The sequence below is a fragment of the Amphiura filiformis genome, chromosome 12, assembly GCF_039555335.1.
Source record: "Amphiura filiformis chromosome 12, Afil_fr2py, whole genome shotgun sequence".
In the NCBI taxonomy this organism is placed as follows: Eukaryota; Metazoa; Echinodermata; class Ophiuroidea; order Amphilepidida; family Amphiuridae; genus Amphiura; species Amphiura filiformis.
Window position 1 is genome coordinate 28,999,735 of NC_092639.1, and position 15,544 is coordinate 29,015,278.

At 36.7% G+C, this 15,544-nt stretch overlaps 1 protein-coding gene across 1 annotated transcript in view; it reads left to right on the forward strand.

Moving 5' to 3' along the window:
• The window catches only part of LOC140166022 (deoxyhypusine synthase-like), a 51,372-nt gene that overhangs the window by 11,130 nt on the left and 24,698 nt on the right, over positions 1-15,544 (forward strand). Inside the window, exons 2-4 of the mRNA XM_072189395.1 lie at positions 5,689-5,938; positions 8,002-8,169; positions 9,854-10,072. Coding sequence (XP_072045496.1) covers positions 5,690-5,938; positions 8,002-8,169; positions 9,854-10,072 — 636 coding nt within the window. The 5' untranslated portion in view covers position 5,689. The remainder of the gene's footprint in view (positions 1-5,688; positions 5,939-8,001; positions 8,170-9,853; positions 10,073-15,544) is intronic.

Genomic DNA, 15,544 nt, shown 5'->3' on the forward strand with positions numbered 1-15,544 from the left:
TGTATTTTTCAACTGGAATCTGTTTATATAAAGAGATATCAGCTAATGTTAGTGCTATTTATTTTCAGCTGCTTGATTGATAAGTGTTTTAGGGAACAAGCCAAAAATATTTGGCATCCATAATATTGAAAATTACCTTCTTCAGAGTCAGACTGATGTTGTTTTACTAACTTAACCTCCTCTGCTCCAAATGAAAACCAGTAGGGTGTCATCAGTATTTGAGCTTGTTCCCAAAATGTGATTTATTTGTGTACATCCATATCAAAACGATGAACTTGTCGGGTGCTACATGTGTCTCATTTCACATAATTAGCTAGGAAAAAATATCAGACTCATCTCAAGTGGAAGTCACTTCAAATCATCCCTGAAGTCACATGGTCAAGGGGTGTCCTCTGTTTTCCTAAAACATGCCACTTGGGAATGATTTGAAGTGATCTTCAGTCTTCACTTGAGATGAGTCTGGTATTTAATCCTAGCTATTATGTAAAAGAGACACATGTAGCAGCCCACAAGTGCATCGTTTTGATATGGTTGTACACATTTTATAAAAACTAATGAAACTTTGTAGATTGGTATACACAAGTTTGGATTAGCATGTAACTAATTGAATATATTGCTTTACAATTTAAGCAAAATGTGTGCTGCAGCTTCCATTTAACATTTGTTAGTGTAATGTTAAACCTTAAATATCAGTATTATCTTCTTGTTCAAATGTTTGATTACAGTATTTTGCAAAGACCTATCACACTGGGCGATCACATAACGTAAAATGAACTAGGTCACACATGCATCACATGATGCTACACAACCTGTTCGGCAAATTAGGTACCCATGTGATGATGACGCAATTCAATTAGCCAATTAGAACCTCACTTTCTGTTTCCACTGTAAACAGCGCCAAATCGGGCAGTGCGAAGCGTCTTTGCAAAATACTGCGGTTAACTCGCTTACTAATGGTGCAATGATAGTTTAGGAATAGTTTGTACAATACATGTAGGTCTAGTGTTTTACCTGTATTGTTAGCATATTTTACTGTTTTGCCTGTATTGTTAGCCAATTTTAGAACTCAGTTTGTAATCTTTGTAATTATATCCAATTTTTCTTATGTGTAATGGATAAACCAAGATCTGACACTGCTTGTTGAAATGATAATTGTGATGGATACTAATATAGGTTGTACACTGAGGTTAGCCACCACAAACTGGGATTTATTCTCTGTATGAAGCACAGGCCTCGAAATAAGCCTACATTTTTGGGAGCTATTTTGGGCCTTGGGTTCAAATTTTGGAGCCCCTGAACTAATTTTGCAGGGCCTGACTGGAAAGCTGAAGTAAATTTGCTAAAACAAAATTGCCATGCATGAACCAGCCAGGGCCAATATAATGCTCGCCTTATTTCTAGGCCTGTTGTTGCACCATTCTCAAAAGAAGCAAAGTTACTACTGTTACTAAGACATATTCATAACCTCATTAATATACGCAGCAAGTGCGATCCAATCACAGATAATAACTTTTAAATACGCGGACGCAAATGCAGGTCATTGAAAAAGTATAATGACCGCGTCTCGTGACGTAGCTAAAAGTACGCTCTACAATAACTGCGTTACGGACGTGTTATGCGTTTGAACAATTTACGCGGATGCTGGCTGCCGTATTTGGACATCACATGATTGCGTGATAGTGTGATTGGTCGCTAGCAGTATTTCCTTAATGGGCTATTCGATTTTTTACAGGGAAAACAACAGATAAAGTTAAAATTGTGTTCTGTTTTCGAATAAAAAGAAGAAAATGTGACGTAAATTGAATTAAAAAAAGGTGAAAAGCGACGGTTATGAATGAGGTTAATGACTTTGCATCAGTTATTTTTCGGGTATTGTGAAATATCTAAACATTGTGCTTTGGACCTCGGAATTTTCCTCGGTTCCAAAGTACAATGTTTAGATATTTCACAATACCCTCAAAACAACTGATGCGCAGTCATTAACCTCTAAGGATGACACTGTGATGGGACACTTGTGTAAAGGGGTTATCACAAACATTATCCATCTGTATTCTTTCATTATAGTTTGTATGATGTTGTTGTTTGTAGGATATAGCTGTTACTTATTTCACAAAATTTTACCAATGTTATCATGTTGAAACTATTTACGTAGGTTTATGATGGCTGTTGTATTCAAGGTCATGATCATGACAGCAGTATCTGTAAAATACTTGTCGCATCAGACATATGCGATGTACTTGTTTAAGAAATCAAAAATGATACTTTTTTATTAGTTTATACAGGATTATGATGATATCAATAGTCTCAGCAGCCAGTTAGATTCTGCTCGCTCTCAACACAAATTGTCTGCCAATTGTAACATATAATGCGCTATTCCAGTTGAAATTTATACACCCCCTATGGAAGACATGGCCTTAATCTCTCACACAGGGTGTGTGAATTGCAAATGGGGTTACCTGAATGGATTACTCCAATTGAAATTCACACTCCCTGTGTGGAAGATTAAGGTCATGTCTTTCATAAGGGGTGTATGAATTTCAACTGTAATAGCCCAATGCCATTTCTAAATGGCTGCTCATAGCCATTTCTGAATGGCCATGAGCAGCATCTTACTGAAACAGTTCAATCCAGGAACACTTCTCACATACGTGCAAGTTCGATGGAGGTTGACTCTAGTCTACTTGACTATGATCATGACTCATGAATATTTTATAACCAACTAACGGTCATTAGCTTATTGGCAGCCTTGTTAAAAGTCATGTTTGATGATGTATGGGAACGATTTTAGCCAATCAAATCGGGCTTGTGATGCAGGGTCAGAATTTTGTTTTGTAGTGCAAGAATCAATCTTGATTCTTGCAAAATAAATTTGCAGGAATCTTGCAAATCAATTTCTGTGTAAACTACTAAAGTTGGCAAGAATCAACTAGGAATCACACAAATCTGTTTACGAGAATCTTTGGGAGAATCGATTCTCGGATTCTCACCGAAATTCTGACCCTGTGATTATTATTGGCTGATGGTTTGTGTGGAGTTAGCAGAATCAAACCAGCAGCAGTGTCGGACTAATGTTAATAATGGCTTGATGTGTAGATAAACCAACTCATTACTACAGTAGGTATGTCCTTCAAACAAGGAAAACAATTTGATTTTGGTACAGTGTATCGTTTATTTAAAATCTTTATATAAGAGCAAGATATTCAGCTGGTAACTCAAGTGTGTGTTTTGGAAGCACATCTGCTAGGTCTTTATAAAAGCAGCTGTGTAAGGGATAAAATCAAAACTCAACCGGCGGTTCCGTCTGGATGTTATTTTTCTAAACAATAGCAACCGGACAGAACCTGGCGGAGTCGCCATTCGACCGCCGGTCGAGTTTTGATTTTACCCCTAAGTGTTATGGGGCAAGTGCAATCAATGCTATAAATGTCAGTGGGTATAGCTTGAAATCGGGAGCAGCTGCCTCAACATTTTAATGTCACTGACTGCATTATGCCAAAAGTACTCTAGTTTATCATAAAGTTAGTAAAATTACTATTATCTGTTCCAAATCCAGTGACACATTGTGCATATTTTCCTGGGTATGATTGGGCTAGATGCTCATTGGAGGGGCTTGAAAACGGGCAATACTGCCCTGTTATAGTGATTTTTCAAAGTAAAATACTAATACCTATTACAATGTATCTAAAGGTCCAGGGAAATTAATGATATGTCACTGGAGCATTAATAGAATAATAGTTTTGTTCAGTGTTATTAGTAAAATTGTTTTTGTGTTCATATATATTTCAAATAAATAGATATATTATTTGCAAGCAAAATGTGGTGTTTTTATCAAATTTGTAACATGCATGAATAGTATAAAGCTAATTTATGCACCTTTCAGATACTACAGTGTGCAAAAGAATTAAGGTAACAGTTATGTTGACCCCTGTATATCCTAAACAAAGATAAATATGACTAACTTAAAACAAGCAGCCACCATTTAGCTCAGATTTTTTTTTTTTTTCCATTTTATTGCCTGTACTTGGGACTGGTGGGTGGAGAAAAGTTACAGAAAACCACCAGCCCCCTTCTTCATGTCAGCCATACAATATTATAAACAAATATGCAATTATTCCTTTAAGCCCAAATTAAAGTTTGATATATGCAGCTACACTTGTAATTATTGACACCCACCACTCACAAGTGCTGTGGTGTATACACCACACAAGCTGAAGCCAGGACATAAGAAAAAGAATGGTAAAAAAGCAGAAGCTGAATCAGGCCTGACAAAAGCACAAAACGAAGACCATCCCAGCACTGTCATAAGCGGTGAGTGTCAATTGAAATATAAATGAGACATCACATTCAAGAGAGAATCAAATTCAAGGCATCATAATCATATGGTTGAACAAACACTCGATCAAATCTACAAACCCAGGGTTTTTTTAACAAAAAACAACAACAACAGACCCATCCCCAGACAAGGTTTAGCTCAGATTTAAGACTTCATTTGTTGAAATTGGTTGAGAATTAAAGAAAAGGTGATCTTAAACCTAATGAATGAACAAAATCAAAAGTTGCACTTTTATGTTCTAATCAGTGAAAGCACGATGCTAGTTTTAATGTGCTAATCAATGAAAAGCATGGCACCAGTTCTCTTGTTTGAGAACGCTTTGTCTACAAAATCAATAGGGCATGCAATGGAGCAAACTGCAACTTATGAATTGCATCTTGGATTTTTCATCACCGTGTCTTTATTTCTTGATCGATTTCAACAAATGAAGTCTTAAATCTGAGCTAAAAGATACAGCTATTGGGTGCTGGTTCCAATTATGACATATATCTGTTTCGGAGATACAGAGGTGAACATAACTGGTACCTTTATTCTTTTGCACACTGTATATTGTAAACAAAGTAGGCATTAAGCCAGGTGACAGGTCAATATTAGTGCATGCAGGTCATCAGAGAGCTGATTCGACAAAGGACTAGATTTTGGCTCAGGTTTAGCATATTGGATGTGAGTTATCAATTGTTGCAGCAACAGTAGACTGTCTTAGCTCCTGTTCATGAATGAATAACAAAAGGAAAATCAAGCCAAAAATTAAAGAGCGTGGCTCGGTGGTTAGAATTCTTGCTTCTGGTGCATGAGGTCCTGGGTTCGATTCTCGGCAGTGAAAAACTTGTTGAGATATTGACATGGAAAAATGTCTGAATTTAATTGGCAACATTTGTAGCTTAAATTCAGACTTCCACTCAGCCCATGCTGCATTTAGAGTTAGGTATATGAACCAAGAGAGAATTCTGTCCTTCGGATGTGACGTTAAGGTATCAGTCCCGTATGCAGGAGGGCCATACATGTACAAGTAGCTTGCAATCAATTTCGAAAAGAGTAGGTTGTTTTTCCCATATTGTTCCAAACTTCCCCTATGTCCAAAATGGACCCCAACGGAAATAGCTTCAGAGGCTTTTTTGATTTATCCAGGGTTGGCAAACCCAAACAAATCAAATTAAGTGTGACACACATTGTATTGCAAGATCCCAGCAAACATAATGTTTTCGGAACTTTAAAAAAAAAATTACGTGCAAACTTTTTCATTATATTTAAATGTTGCGTCATATAAAGATCATAAAACGTTTTTAAAACATATTGATAAATACTTGAAAATCATACCAACAGCAATGCCACTAAATCTCAATATTAATTGTCAGAATGTCAAAGAAACAGAAGTGTGAAGAGGACAACACCGTAACCCATAGCAACATGGCCAGTGAGCCCATCCCTAGTGTGGCAGCCGATGCAGTATTAGTGCAGAGCGTTGAGATGCCAGCAGACTCTGTCAAGGTCCAAGGATATGATTTCAATCAAGGTGTGGATTACAGGAAGATACTACAGTCCTATTTAACATCTGGATTTCAAGCAACTAACTTTGGTTTAGCAATAGATGAAATCAACAAAATGGTAAGTAAATAGCAATTGATTCTGGTGAAAGTGGTTGGTTTTACAAAACATGATGGGATCAAACAAAATCAGTCAGAACTCGGACATATTCAATTTTCAGTTTCTTATAGGATAGTGAAAATATTTACAAAGCTGCATTTTGCAGAAAACCCCATTGAAATTGAACAACCAGTTCCAAAGATATGAGCAAAACAACAGGAAACAAAAGGGAAATATTTCCATTGTTTGGCTACAGCTCAGTTCCGACTGATTTTGCTTGATCGCATCACTTAAAGATCCATCAATCCTAAGCTACACATCTTTTGTTTATGTACTTTTATAATATCTAATAATGTAGTAAAATTGAAGACCGAATTAAAAAGACTAATTTGTGTATGACATCCTGTCAACCGACCAAAAATGTTGTTTTGCTCAGATCAGCAACCAATAACGTTGCGTCTTTGCCCTAACGTCAGACGCAAACTTCAGTCTTCAATTATAACTAACCCCTACAATTAATAAGTTAGACACTGCATATTTCAGATGCGACTCGGAGACGGACATAACCTTTCAGTTTTCTTCATATTTTGTAAAATTTTTTGAAAAGAAAATGGTTAAGGATATTTCCCAGATTTATTAAACATAACCTAAATAAAAATTCCTTTAAAAAGGAATGGAGCGCCTAATGTGAGCTTGGACGTGATATGGTGAATTCCATGGTGTGTAGATTTGGTATTATAATGATTTTTCTAGGGAAGAGTAGAAGATGATCAAATGCAAGAGAAATGTGTTTGATTGGGGAAGGTGTTCTGACAATCCAAATATATACTTAGTCCACCTCAGATGACCTGTAACAATTTTGGCGCAGAATTGTGATCGACATTACTTAATTCACCTCGGATGACTTTGATCTGACATTCAACATTTTCATGCTTACACCAATCATGTCCATAACAATTTAACTCTTACAACTTCCTGTCAACTCTCTAATTTAAAACTCTAAATTTCTGTCTGTTTGCCTTTTCTGTCTTGTACCATTTAGTACACTACAGTTTTTTACAATTAAGATATAAGCAAACATTGCTGGGTAGATAACAGGATTTAGTTACAAGCACATTAAATCAAAAAGACTGCATTACTTAATCCAATCATGGAGGTAGTAGCTAGTACTACCTCCATGATCCAATCTTGCATTTTCTGAATGAATTGAATTGTCAAATAATGTCGTAAAAACTTTATTTGTGAATGGATTTTCATCGTGGACAAAACAAAATGTATGTTTAATATATCAATTATTTCAATGAGAGCAGTTCCATTACCTTTCTTCCATAAATAATCACAGAGTATTATCTGTTTACAAAATAAGCGGTTTTTTAATTGTATATTCAGATTTAATTAGCGTACAATTATCATTATCAGTACTACTTAAAAACATGGCCTTGCTTATGTTTACATTGTATAGTCACTGCCTCGTTTGATCTTAGGCCAATAAAAAAAATTGTTTGCTTGCCCTCAAATGAATTTTCAAAATTGGGTTCCCCTGTGTGGGAGATTAATGTTATGTCTTTCATAGGGGGTGTTTGGATTTCAACTGGAATAGCCCATTTCGATGTGACACTTCTGTTTGTAATCCTACTGAAAACAGGCAGGTACCAATCATATGATACATGTTTTATTTGATCATATGTGCTGCGATCAAGCAAAATCAGTTGGGACTCGGAAATATTAAATTTGCAGTTTCTTATAGGATAGTAAAAAGAATTTACAGAGCTGGATTTTGTAGAAAACCCCATTGAAATTGAGCAACCAATTCCAAAGATATGAGCAATTAAAGAGTTTCCAAAACAAAGGAAACAAAAGTAAATATTTCCTTTGTTGGCTATATCTTAAAATCAATATTTCCGAGTTCCGACTGATTTTGCTTGATCTCATCACATTACGTATGCGATATGAGTTTGATATGACCTTGTTCAATGAACGTGCTTTTTGTATACCGTATACTGTTGAATTACACAGTGTAAATAACTTTATTTCATTAAAAATGGCATATCGAAAAATATCTGTTTTCATTAATTTTTACTCAGTTGGACAAGAAAGCAGAACCTAGGAAAGGAGATGAAGATGAATCTACAGAAAAACACGATCCAAGAGAAAGGAGGGACACCAACTGTACTATATTCCTGGGTTATACCTCCAATTTGATATCTAGTGGATTAAGAGGAACATTGAGGTTTCTTGCACAACATAATCTGGTAATATTTCTTGATTAATATTTATCAGTCCTGTATTTACTATTTATAAATAGCAATAAATTCTTGATAGAGAGAAATGGAGGTTGCCATTATGGCTGGGTGCCAGTATGTCTGGAGAGTTGACCTCTAGCACTGGGTGGTCTTCCTGTACTTTTCAATGGTAAGGCAGTTGACTTCAGCAACTCATGAACTAGTCTCCCAAAATTTGGTGTGTTTTACCGAATAAAAACCATTATAAAATGAATGGCGCTCGGTAAATTTTAAAATGCTTTCGGTAACTTTTCTCTAAAATCAGTTTCTCATAACATATGTTAAGTTACAGGACCCCCAATCTTCAGATTTTTGGCACATATCATTTTTGTGAAAATTCATGTATACCGACATCTTGTTTTCCTATTCATTTGTATGGAGTGAATGCTTATCTAGATACTCTTTGGTGATACGAGGTTGTGTAATGGCTGTGCCCATGTACCTCATGGTGATATATAAATAGCTATTTATAAATAGTGAATACAGGACTGTTTATTGGGAGTGATTGTGTTATTATACCTTTGCCATTATTTTGATGGTGAATATGTGTTTTTAGACCAGCCCTGTTTGATACTAAGGGTGTGTGGTCTAGTAGTAAATTTTTATAGGAGTCGCAATCCCAACAAACACAGAAAAGTATTTTAAACTGTTATAAATGTGATAAACATGTTTCGGTTTGGGTCAAAACATTTTTAGAACAGGTTATGAAAAAACAATACAACAGCATTGTCAAAATGTGATTGTAAAACATTTTTTGCCAAACATTTTTGCAAAATATTTTGTCAGCATTTTATGTTAAAATGTTTTGGAACAAGTTTTTAAACATGTTTTGACTGTTATTATTAAAATATTTTATACCTGTTATATACCCTGACATTTAAACATTTTCTGTAAAATGTTTTGTTTTTCCTGGGACCATAATATCACAGATGTAAGTTCCAGTGTGCCTGTGCATGTTGTGTCATTGAACTAGGCACTTAGCCATGATTTGCTCCCCTTCTCCTAGGTGTTGAAGGGAGCACCACTAAGTCAATGCACCATATGAGTTCTGGTAAAATACAACAACTTTTTGAGGTACTTTGGGCTGTCCTTTAGACTAATAATCAGAGAGAGTAGCGAATTATAGCTTCAATAAAAGTGTAAAGCCTATGCATGAATTTGAGACACCAAAAAAGTCGCATTTTTATAGTTATCGAGAAAATAGGTCCACAAAATAAAAAGTGGGCAGAAATAGGTTTGCAGTCTTGAGAGCATATCAAAAACAGTGAGAGCACTATTTACGGCCTTGTATCGGGAAAACAAGGTGGAAGACTACCCATACATTGAAACAAACTTTTATCGATTTGCAATCGACTGGTTATCATAAAATATCTCAAAAAGCGCCCAAAAGGTCTCAAAATGAGCAAAGAAAACTGGTATGTTTACAAATATTTCAGTTATTTAGTGGTGTGCTCCCTAGAATGGGTACCACTTTATGCTAGGATGGTACTGAACTGGTTGTGGGGAGGAGAAGTGACCTACAATATCATACAGGAGTCTGCCCTTATTGCAAAGTCACCATTGGGCACATTTAGGATGCACTGAATGTGGTGGCCATCGGTTGCCCACTTTATTTGACCTGTTTTATGTTTTTACTGTTATTGAAATATTTCAGGTTGACTGCCTAGTCTCTACAGCAGGTGGTATAGAAGAAGACTTCATCAAGTGTTTAGCTAACACATACCTAGGAGACTTTCACCTGTCAGGTCGTGACCTGAGGTCAAAGGGCATCAATAGGATAGGGAATCTGTTAGTGCCTAATGATAACTACTGCAAGTTTGAAGACTGGATCAACCCCATACTTGATCAGATGTTGGATGAACAAAATACGCAGGTCAGTTACTATGCTTTAATACCTCTTTGTACAACACTTTTTCAGACATGTTATCAGGTCATCAGTGTGCTATTACCTGTACATGTAGCATGTTTTAATCTCAAAATTTATAGTAGTATTGCAGAAGTGGCATACACATCTACATGTCATAGTTAGTAGTAGAGATGACCCCCCAAAAAAAAGAAAGGAAGGAAAAGAACACAACCCCCACCACCCCCCCCCCAAAAAAAAACAACTTTGTGATTTATCAACCAGTTTGCCCCCACCAGTCAAAACAAAAAATCATCTAAGATGTCACTATTTGGGTCAATTCATTTGCAAATTTTAGACAAATGTTCAGATATTTGCCCCACTCTAACATTTACTTTGCTGTATTTCTCAGAATTAATACATTGACACTATTTGAGCTCTTCTAGTTGAAATCCATACACCCCCTATGGAAGACATGACTTTAATCACCCACACAGGGGTGTAGACTTCAAATGGAGTCACCCATTCAAGTAACCCTATTTGAAATTCACACTCCTGTGTGGAAGATTAAGGTCATGTCTTCCACAGGGGGTGTATGGATTTCAACTGGAATAACCCAACACCTAATATTTGACGAATTTTACCGTACATGTATTTTCAAAAAGTATACATCAGTAAATTTAAAGGCTTATTTTCTAATCTTTACAGCTGTAAATCAAAATGGCAAAAATACAATTTGACATTATTAATATTGAACTATAATCTAGTCAACTGGACTTACTGTTTTTGAGTGGGAAATTTTCACGTCCAATCCTGAACGCATCATCAGCCCTACTGATCATCTGGCGGCAAAAGTTCATTGACCTGTGAAATGGATGTTGTAGTATCACAGGTCACCACCTTTGAGTTCAACCTGAGAGGTATCTTCCTGATCGCTGAACTGTAGGCCCCGGCCAAGTTGTGGCGTAAGCCGCCTCCCCTGTTAAGTGAAGGCTCCTCCCGTTTCACGTAAATTGCTTCTTTGACCCCTCTCTCAAACCATCTGCTTTCTCTGTCCAAGATTTTAACGTCCTTGTTGTCAAAGGAATGTTTTGTAATGTTCAAATGCGTGTAGACGGCAGAGTCACCGCAACCAGTGCTGGCTCGTCTATGCTGGTACATGCGCTTAGCAAGTGTTTGTTTAGTCTCCCCAATATAAAGCTCCTCGCATCCACTGTCTTGACACTGAATCGCGTAGACGATGTTGCTTTGCTTGTCTTTAAGTTGTTTATCTTTGGGGTGGACTAGCGCTTGGCGTAAAGTATTCTTGGGTTTGAAAGATACCGGTACCCCTTTGTCACGTAAAAACCGACGGAGTTTCTCTGAAAGTCCGGAGCTGTAGGGGATAGTGATGTTCCTACCATGAGTTACCTCACCGTCATCTTGAGTCTTATGTGCGGGAGCAGCGGCACCTTTGTCGGTAAATTTGGTCTGAGCGAGTGCTTTGTGAAAGGTCCAATTACGATAACCACAAAGGTTCAGGGCTTTTTGTAGATGTTCCCTCCTGTTCCTGTTCCTTCGGCGTCCTCACTAGAGGGAATGGTGTTAGCTCTATGAAATAAAGTGCGTGTACGCCCAGTTTGTGAACCAATGGGTGGTGTGATTCAAACAACAGACACGCATTTGAACATTACAAAACATTCCTTTGACAACAAGGACGTTAAAATCTTGGACAGAGAAAGCAGATGGTTTGAGAGAGGGGTCAAAGAAGCAATTTACGTGAAACGGGAGGAGCCTTCACTTAACAGGGGAGGCGGCTTACGCCACAACTTGGCGGGGCCTACAGTTCAGCGATCAGGAAGATACCTCTCAGGTTGAACTCAAAGGTGGTGACCTGTGATACTACAACATCCGTTTCACAGGTCAATGAACTTTTGCCGCCAGATGATCAGTAGGGCTGATGATGCGTTCAGGATTGGACGTGAAAATTTCCCACTCAAAAACAGTAAGTCCAGTTGACTAGATTATAGTTCAATATTAATATTGTTTACTACCTGGATGAATGATAATCTTCACAAACGTATACAATTTGACATGTTAGGTTGTATGAGAATATTTCACAAGAGGAATATTAACCCATTCAAAACTTATTTTCTAAAATTTAGAGCTATATTTCAAAATATCAAAAAGTAAAATTTGTAAGTGTTCCAGGTTTTTGACATACCTGTATATGCTACAATGTGAACTCTTAATTAATTTCTTGGTGTTCTAATTGAATAAATTCATGGGTGTACCTTTAATGAATGAATTGTGAGTGGTATATTTCACAGGATTAATTTTTCACATTCAAACTTTTTATTCAATACATTTTTTTTAAAGTTTTAAGTTTACACAAAAAGTAAGTTCTGAAAAGCTGAAAATATAGGCCATTGTAATTTAAAATGTTCTACTTTTTCTCTTGATGGCTTCTTTTCATTGGCATTATTAGCCATTCAAAATTGTATGTGTGTGGTGAAGCATGCCAAGCGTTGCCTGCCTTTGGCTGTTTCCTAGGTCTTTTGTGTACAGACAATGGGAGTGGGTTATTCCATATAAAATCCACACTCTCCCTGTCGAAGATTTGGAAATTTCTGCCATAGGACTAGGAGGGGTATGAATTTTAAATGGAATGAGCCCATTTGGCAGCTCCATTTCAATTTCATACACCCTCTGAGAAAGATTCAACCTGAATATTCAACATAGGGAGGGTGAGTTTCAAATGGAGCAGCCTAAAGTGTTCATTCCATCTGAATTCATACCCCCCCTGTGGAATATATTTCCAAAATCTTCTCCAGGGTAGTGTGGATTTTAAATGGAATAGCCCAATATGACACACTCTGATCACAGGCATCTGAATATTGAGCTCATAAAGTTATAAGGGTGAAAAAAAAAGATCCATCAAAGTTAGACTAAACTTCCCAAGTTTATAGTCCAGGACTACAATAAGTTCATTCACACTCTTTTGTGAATACCCACCCACCATTCATACCATATTTATGGATCCAGTTTCATCCAGTTTGCAAAGATCTGAATCTGGTATGCATAAACATGCACATATGTATGCTTTGATCAGCTCATAATCAGCGGGAATTGTTAGGCTTTTACCACTACGCCGAAAATTAGACCCACGTTTAGAGTGGTATAGTTGACCTGGCTGGTCTATATTGTGCATGTTAAATAGAGTACACAAAGTATAGGGCTTGAATTAAAAGTTTGTGATACTTCTGTCGAGATGTCACAAGACAATTCTCAAAATAAAATATATTGATATTAATCCGCGATGTTATAAGGCCCGCCGATAACGAGCTGATCAAAGTATAGTCATGCACATACATCTCTATTGGGACTATACTCGAATTTCAAAAAAATGCATACAAATTCAATGCATTTTGAAATCATTAATAGAGTATGACATGAGTACAAATTTCTTCAAAACACATAGGCCTACAATTTTTTTTTTAATCAACCATGAATGATCCTAGCATTTAGGTCTAGGTCCAGGGACACTCCAAAGCTGAAAAAATAAATAACTTAAAAATTAATTACTGATAGTTTTCGAAAATTTGGGGGTGGGACTTTACTCGAAGGTGGGACTATACTCGCGTCAGTACGGTACCTAATTGGATCTAATTGGATTAGGCTTGTAGTAACCTGCAGACTGTTCAATCACAACTTGTCTGCAATGAGGATGGAATTTGCTATTACAGTACATAATTGATATGCAAGATTGGTCTAAATCAATCCAGATTCAAAAGACTTTGTGGATTGTTTAGATAATAGTAGAATAGATACACATGCTTACCTTTTGTTAAATCAAATGTATTGAATTGAAGTGAAAGTATTAAAGAAATGTAGGTTTTCTTACTTTACCTGAATATGTACGGTGCCAAGGTATCAAAGTTGAACAACAAACTGCATGTGATAGCATTACCAAGTGTACATTTTACTTTGTGGTGACATGGAAGCACATTGGACAATTGGGAAGAAACTAAATACATGTCTGCTTGATAATAATTCTTTCTGTGCAGTCGTCACTTAGTCGCATAAATTGAAGTTAAGAAGCAGAGACGACTGGCAAGGACCAAGAAGATAACGAGAAAGTTTGATGCACTGCTACACTAGGTGGAAGTTGTGTTACAGGGTGCATGGTACTGCCAATGTGCAATCTGCTTGTTGGATATTGAGAACAGACTTGGAGTTATACTTTGAAATTATACATTATACATAAATTGTACTCACTAATTACCAAGAAGATTATAGGAAAGTTTGATGCGCTAGTACATAAGACAACCGAGGTAGAAGTTGTGTTACATGGTGGAACTGCTATTGTGGAATCTAGTTGGATATAGAGAAACAGATTTGGGAGTTATCTGCAGTAGACCCTCTGGTGTTACATGTATGTTGAAGCTATGAAGATGTATATTGAATAACTAGTGCTGTATCTAATTCTACTAATGAACTTGAACACAAGTATATTCTACTCACCAGCAATTAGTCTACAAGCTCTACATAAACAGTGTTGTAACTACTTACTTTACTAAGTGTATGGAATAGTAGACTTTCTTCGTTGGAAAATCACCTTCCAGTGCACCACAAACAGGAGTTTCCATGTGTAAAATCACACAAATTTGTCTCTAACATACAGCCACTTACCTAAATGCAAAGGAATCTGGAGCAGAAATTAGATTAATCTCAGAATTGTGGATTTTGAAAAGCGGTGTAGCCAAATCACTGTGAGTCAGATAAGTCCAAACTGGGACTCTCCTGATCATGCCCACGTGTCACAACTCTAATATTAAATAGAGCATGTCACAAACCATAACATTGCTTTAAAAAAAAACATGCTTGAATCGCAACATCAGCATTGCTGTTAAATCTGAATCATATAACAGTGAGCTGGTGGAAAAAAGAAAATTACAAAATGATGAGAAAAGCTGAATTCATGAGCCAGTGAACCGTTTAAAAGTACAACTATATTCAAAATCCAGCAGGTGTTTCTTCAAGCAACAAATTTGGTACACCACATAAAAACCAACCAACAAAAAAAAGCACTGAAGATTTATATTAACGAGTTCAGATCGAAAAAGTTCTGTTTTCTTTTGCAAGTTTGTATTTCAGCCTTTTTTCACAATGCTGCTGCAATTGTATACTCATCTTTTTTTGTCTGCGTTTGTGATGCTCTGCATAGATTTGCCAGCATCAGCCAATGAAAGCAATAATACTATAAGGTGCCAACAAAGTGGACACTTCATTCTCCCAATGAATGGTTCGCTTTCAATACAGACTTATGAGAATGAGACCTGTAACTTTGTGGTGTCCTCACCCACCTACCAAGAAATTACTGTGATTGTTCTTTCGTTGTCATCCTGGTCTTTTTTCGATTACTTTGTCCTGCAAGAATCTGGAGAAGAATGCTTCAATCGATCTGCTGGCTGGATTGGATCTATGGCGACCCAGCCGTGCGCGATAGTTATTAACTGTAGT